We start from the raw sequence: 6,698 nt of genomic DNA on the forward strand, positions 1-6,698 counted from the left end.
GCTGACGAGACAGGAGGGAGACAAACGGCACTGAGGTGAATAAAGGGACTATTTTCTGTCATCGGAGCAGATTTGTTTACAACAAAAGATGATTACGAGGCTGATAAAAAGGAATCGACACACTTCCTGTGATTCACATCCACCAGGATGAGCAGCTGTCTCTTTATTAAACTGTTTCCAACATCCTGGTAAAAGAAAAAAAAAAAGAAAATATGCAGAGAAACTGTTTTTTTGTTTTTAATCTTTAAAAACAGTTTACAGGAATATTCAGACGAGGCCTTTGGGGGATTAAAACGAGAACAATTTAAAACTCTCGTTAAGTTACTACGACTACACTTTTTTTTAATATTGTTTTTCATGTGACAGTGCAGCTTTTTAAAGCCACAAAAAGAGGAATGCAAAAAGACGAACCAGGTGACTGCGGTTGAGTTTCTCTTTTTTTTTTTGTTGCCCCGCTGGATTTTTATTACCCAACAAAAAAGCTCAACACGCATATTTCTCCTTGTAGAAAACCAAATCGTTTCCAGGCCACATTTCTAACGGAGACGGCAGATTTGTCTGGTTTCGACTCAGAAGCAGTTTATTTGAACTGAACCGTGAAGCCAAACAGGATTTGTATTTATCTACTCGGTTTCATGGTTGAAAAAACAAAACAAAACACCCGCGTGGGACGTTTCTGTGTCGTTGTTTTTGTTTACTTGCTAAGAAAAGCCAGTGATGTGTACCGTGATGACTCGATGAACACCCACTTCTCTTGATGGCCGCTCTGATGGATGACAGAGGACCTTGGCTGCAGAGACAGAAAAACAGAGAGGAGGGAAGAAGGAAAGCATGAGTCACGTTATTTTCATCTCCCTCTGTAAAAAACCTCTCCCTGTTTTTCCAGGGAACGAAATGCAACTCGGGCCGAGTCCTCGGTGCCGTCGAAAGGACGCTAATGTTCACAGAGAAGGAGAGAGCAACAACTTTTGAGTAAATATTCTGAGCTCAGCGGAAAGGACTTGACTCCAGCAGCAGTCTCACCTGGTTGGACGCACAAACAGTGGCAGAAATAATGACGTAAATGTACACGATGTAGAGGACAGCTAGCCAGCAGCACAAACTACAACAAAATAATTCAAAAACTGTCTTTGAAAATGTTTCATAAAGAAGAAAAATCTGAAAGTTTAGGTTTTGTACTGATGTTAGAAGTTGGTCCGCTGTGCCTGTTTTTCAAAGTAACAAATGTAAAGACGGCAGATTGGTCGAACATCAAAGCTCCGACACGCAAATTAAAGTAAAACCTTGAAAACCGTGACGCGTCAACTGGAAAAAAAAAATAAAAGACAGAAAAGAATAAGACATGAAACTACAGCCGCCAAACTGATCTTGTGTGGGTTTCTCTAACTTTCTGCACGATCCTCCACATAAAAATGATCCAAAACCTTCTTACAAATCAGCTCAGATTCTCCAGTTTACGGCTTTTAAGTGACATAAACTCAACAAAAGGAAGGCTACCCCCCCCCCCCACACACACACACACACACACAGTCTTTTTAAACCCTGTGACTTCTCCGGCTCGTTGCCATGCCAACCGGCCAACAGCCCAAATACTTTCAGAAGTGTGTCAGAAACCAAAAAGGGGAGAAAAAGTGCTCGACCCAGCAGCCACGTCTGATTCCTGCCGGTCGGCGGAAGGAGTTTCTGTTTTTGTGACCAAGTCACGGATCCGTTGTTCAGAGAGAAAACGAGGTGGGACCTTTCACCTGGACTCATCAGGCCACATGTGGGACAGATTAGAGCCACACTTCCTGGCAGCCGTTACTCATCTCTAGGAGAGCGATCGGAGAGAAACCTCCTACCTGTGACGATGCTCCGGCTTTCGTCTGTCGGGACGACCTGGAAAGAAAAAAAACACAAAACAAGAAAGATTCTGATTCAATATCCTGCAAAAAACAAAACAACCTGAAACTCACTGTCCTGACGACGAAATGCATCGTGTGTGTGTGTGTGTGTGTGTGTGTGTGTGTGTGTGTGTGTGTGTGTGTGTGTGTGTGTGTGTGTGTGTGTGTGTGTGCATAGCGGATTAAAAAAATAAGTTGTTTTTACGATCTGCTTCTATTGAAAAAAATTGTTTTTCCTCAGAAGAATAAATTAAACTCGCATATTATACGAAACGTACGTCAGCTTCAACTTCACGCAGAAAAACCAACATAAAAATGTCATAATTAATCTTGAAGTTGCCGTTTAAGTCGAGAAAAAAAACAAAAAACATTTTCGGCTGAATTTGTCAAAATAATGAAATCACTTTAGTTTTGTGACGTGAAGTTTTTCCAAGTCTCCGAGTTTGCGGAGCACGTAAAAGAAAACAGCGCCACCTACATGGACTCACATGAGACAACGAAAGGAAGAGGAGGCCACGATCCTCCTGTCACCGAGCAGGAATCATTCAGGGAAGCATTACAAATCAAAGAGCTGTCACATCTTAAAGTCGACAAAGAAAGGAGAAAGAAAATGAAGGAGATGGATTTTTCCTCTGGATATGAGCGTTTTTTTTTGTTTGTTTTTTTCCATTTCCTACCTCCTGTCCTCTTCTTCTCTTCACACCTCCAACTGATCAGCAGGTCGGCTCGGCCCGCTTCAGAGTCCAGAAAATAAAACACTAAATGTTGACCAATCTGTCAAATATTCGTTATTTCTCTTCCGTCTTTCTTTTTCCTGCTTTTCCAAATCTCAGACTTTCTCTCTCTCCTGTCCTCCCTCTTCTTCTTCCACCTCTACTCTCTCTCGCTGACTCCGACCGGACCGCCCGTCTGCTCTCAGGCCGGCCTCCCGATTGGCAGAGGCCATCCAGGAAGCGGGGCTGTGATTGGCTGCCGCGAGATTCTGCTGGAGTCATGGGAGATTTAACACTTCCAGATGTTTAGTCCTGCAGCAGGCTGACCGAGCTGACTGAGCTGGAGCTGCGTTCAAAACAGCGCAGACGTCACGGGTTCGAGGCTGGAGATAAAAGGGAGTCTGTGTTTTGAAACCCGGACGGAGCCGAGCCAACGATCCCTCAGACGACACCTTAAAACTGCTGCCTTCTCTGTTTTAACATCAACAACAGATGGAGGAAAATGCACACGTGTGACATTTATCAGCTTCAAAGTTTGATTGAGTGGGAAAAAAACATGGGTCAAAAAAACCACAGACTGTATTTTAAAGTGGAAGTAGTTTCAGGGTGCAATACCACCGGGTGCCACTAGAGGTCGGATCCAAAAAGCCTCCATAGACTCCCATTTAACTTCTGTCATCAAATACAAAGTCAATAAAGTTTTTCCACAAGTTTTTATAATGTCATGAGCTAAAGTCACTCCTTCTTTTAAGTTTTCTGGCGGTCCATCTAAAAAATGATTTCATCCCTGATCAGATATTAAGCCGACTGAAATGCCGAACCGACGGGTGATCTTCGCTATTGGTCCAAACTTTTTGAGACAATCCGGATAAAAATCTGACGGTTCTAGAAAATATTTGATGACATTCACTTACAATATCTGCAAAAAAGTCAACAGCTTGTTCAAAATGGTTAAATATTGATGTTTATTTAGTTCTGTTCAAACTATAAAATGGAGCTAAAGCTCAGTTTCAGCTGTTGCATTAAAATGGTTTTGATTAAGCTGCATTTCCAAAGCTAAAACCAAACCTCGTGGAAAACAACTTGCTTCAGATGCCGGAAAAAATGAATAACAGATCGCTTTTAAATCCACAGAGCAGGAATGCTGCACACAAACATGCTCACATATTGTATTTGTTTTCAGGCTGTGAACTCACGTTGCCAGCAAATGTTTTCCAACTGACTTTCCTTTGTGTTGCGAAATATATATTTTTTTGCAATTCAGATCCCTCCTTGTTAACTTGCAAAAAAATAAAAGCGTCTGCAGTGTAAAGCAGATATTAGAAACACATGAGATGAAACAGAGCGACCTGGAATTCATCACAATCACATGCTGCACTTTCACTGCACAACAACAGCTGACTTACACCGAGCAGCTCCAGCTGCCAGACGAGGTTAAACCGAGTCCCATAAACCTGAAGTGAAGTACTGATTTGAGAATTCGATGGATCTCTCAACAGTCTGAACTTGTTTTGACACTTTTTCACCTTAAAAACTGAGTTAACATTTTATTTTTGCGATGTTTTAAAAGTTTCCTTTAAGTCATTAAAGCAATTTTCTTGTTATTGTCATTAAAGCTGTTTATGGTTATCAGGGTCGATTGTGCTAAAACTTGGAATTGTTTTAATTTTGTGAGGTAGGCGTGTTTAGAGTTGATTAATCCATCAGCTGATCAAAAAGGTGTTTTTTCCAAAAAGCAAAATTTCACTCCAATTTCATTAAACTACATATTTCTGGACTCTTGGTTGAACAAGCTGGAAAATTAAAACTCAGCATTTTCAAACTTAAATAAATCCCAACATATTATTAACCAAAAGGTGTCTCTTATCTATCAATCAATCATAAAGAATATTTGCACTTAGCCACGCCCACTGATCGCTGATTGGTCCGCCCCCTTCAGAGTTTCCAGACTTTAATCACAGCCAAGACTGCAGCTGTGAGCAACAAACAACAACCACGACCTACGGGACATTAAAAAAAACAGCTGATACTCTGTCATGTAAACATTTCAAAAGGTGTTTTGAGTGTCATCATTTTCCTGAAGGTATAGCCCCCCTCCCTCCCGCGGGCCGAGCAGAGTCAGGACATGTTGAAACTGTACAACCCTGACTGAGGCAAAGGGGAAAGCGTGGGTGTTCAAGTAATGACTGCCAGTCTTGGCACGGCACGGACCGGCACCGTTACAGCCTGAACTCTGAACCCCAGGCGGTGACACGTTCACGGGTTGACAAGACGATTTACGGCTTCGAGCAGTAATACACAACATACACACTACAATGACGTCACGCTTTCTTCAATTAGTGGTCTTTCTGATTCAGATTGTGTTGATTAAACAATAACAGGACCAGATATCAAATAATGTCAGTAAAATAATAACATAAAAAATAAAAAAAGAGTAAAAAAAAATTCTGAAATATTTTGCTTGTGGGGCCAAAAGTAAAAGAATCAATGCAAATATTCACATTTAAAAGGACACAACCTGTTTGTTTGTTGTTGTTGTTGTTGCTCTAAAAATGCCTGAAATGATTGAGAGCAGTTTTTAATGTCCAATGTGTTCAGGTCAGAGATGTAGGAGGTATTAGATGAGCCTCACCACCTCCAGATCTAAAATGGAAACCGACCATTACGTTCACTTTTAGCAGCCCGACATGCGGCGGCCTCTTGAGGGTATGTGCGGGCCAGACATCTGAAAGGACCATTTCGATCAGTCCGGAGGGATTTTACAGGACGTCCCAGGACCTGAAGGCCCGTGGAGGAGTGGTAACACCTGAGGACATGTTCCTCCATAAATAACAGGGTTGTGTTGTTGTTGTTTGTTGTTTTGTGTTGTTGTCCGTCTCAAGCTTCACCTCCAGGTTGAGTACTGAGTGGAAACGACCCAGCTGACTCGTGACAGCTTGTTTTTCCGACAGAACTCGTTAAACTGGATAAAAACAGATGGACTCGGTTTCAAACAGAGTTTGGTTCGTGTTTCCTACTTGTTTAGTTTGTTTTTACCTCCGGAGCTGCTCGGCTGTCGTCGGACCACTTGTTCCCGGGTGTCCCGCATCATGTTGTCCTCCTCTTCCTCCGACCGTGCCTCGGCCATGTCTCCCTTCTTATGTCTTTCCTTTCCTTCCTTCCTTCCTTCCTTCTTGTTTGTGTCCTCTCCTTGCCCCTCTGCTGTGTGTCCGGGGAAAATGGAGCTGGGTCACAACAGAGACAGCGGCGGCATTATTCCTCCTCCCGTCGCCGACATCCACCGCAGCAACTCGGGGACAAGTTCACCCAAACCCCGTCAAGTGGCTCCGAAGGTCCGGGAGCCGCTTCGGTTCCGCGTCCAGCAGCTTTACGAGGCGTGAAACCGATTAAAACCTCCGGTTCCTTTAAAACAGCGTCGCGTCGGGTTTTCCTGCTGAGGACTTTCTCCCCCCTCCCCCCCTCCTCACCCCCTCCTCCCCCCCTCCTCCTCCTCCGGCTGCGTGACGTCACCAACTGAAAACGAAAAGAAGCCGATAAGCAAATATATCGATACGGAGGTGAGCGAAGTACCGTGATCCTCAGAGACATCAAACCACATCAAACTACATCAAACTACATCAAACTGACTCCAAAAGAGATCAAACGTTTGCACTCAAAACGACAACAAACACTTTTAAAACAACAAAGACACCCAAAACCACAACAAACAGTGGAAAAGTGGAAGAAACCACTTCAAACACACACCAGATTAACTTCAAACACACAAAACAAACAGCTGGCTGTCTTGGTCTTTATTTCACCATGAAATAAACCGACGTTCATCTCGACTGAGAATAAATAAAGAGTAAAAGGTGCAACCATTACAACAGGAAGTCCTCTGTTTGAGCACCAGTTGTCCCCACTGAGGGACTTCCTTCATAAGCAGTATTTTAGTATTGTTAGAAAAATGTTTGCTTATTTCCTCATTTGTTTGAAACAGTCCTTTAATATTAAATCAGTTGTAGTCCCAGGGTGTCGCCACCAGAGGGCGGTATTTATCGGTATTTATCTGTATGGAAACAGGTCAAACGTGGGGACACTGTATTGTGATTTAAACCATCAC

At 42.9% G+C, this 6,698-nt stretch overlaps 1 protein-coding gene across 1 annotated transcript in view; it reads right to left on the reverse strand.

Moving 5' to 3' along the window:
* Window positions 1-6,045, reverse strand: part of LOC138632436 (SH3 domain-containing protein 19-like) — a 16,416-nt gene extending 10,371 nt beyond the window's left edge. The window contains exons 1-4 of the mRNA XM_069718004.1: window positions 5,633-6,045; window positions 1,842-1,878; window positions 699-790; window position 1 (exon numbers count right to left, since the gene is read on the reverse strand). The exon at window position 1 is cut by the window's left edge and continues 69 nt beyond it. Of these exons, the coding sequence (XP_069574105.1) occupies window position 1; window positions 699-790; window positions 1,842-1,878; window positions 5,633-5,723 (221 nt within the window). The 5' untranslated portion in view covers window positions 5,724-6,045. The remainder of the gene's footprint in view (window positions 2-698; window positions 791-1,841; window positions 1,879-5,632) is intronic.
* Between the last annotated feature and the right edge of the window lie 653 nt (window positions 6,046-6,698).

This window comes from Brachyistius frenatus, unplaced genomic scaffold (assembly GCF_029030835.1).
Source record: "Brachyistius frenatus isolate BFR_SWC_R1_liver_20210118 unplaced genomic scaffold, ASM2903083v1 Contig_184, whole genome shotgun sequence".
NCBI lineage: Eukaryota > Metazoa > Chordata > Actinopteri > Embiotocidae > Brachyistius > Brachyistius frenatus.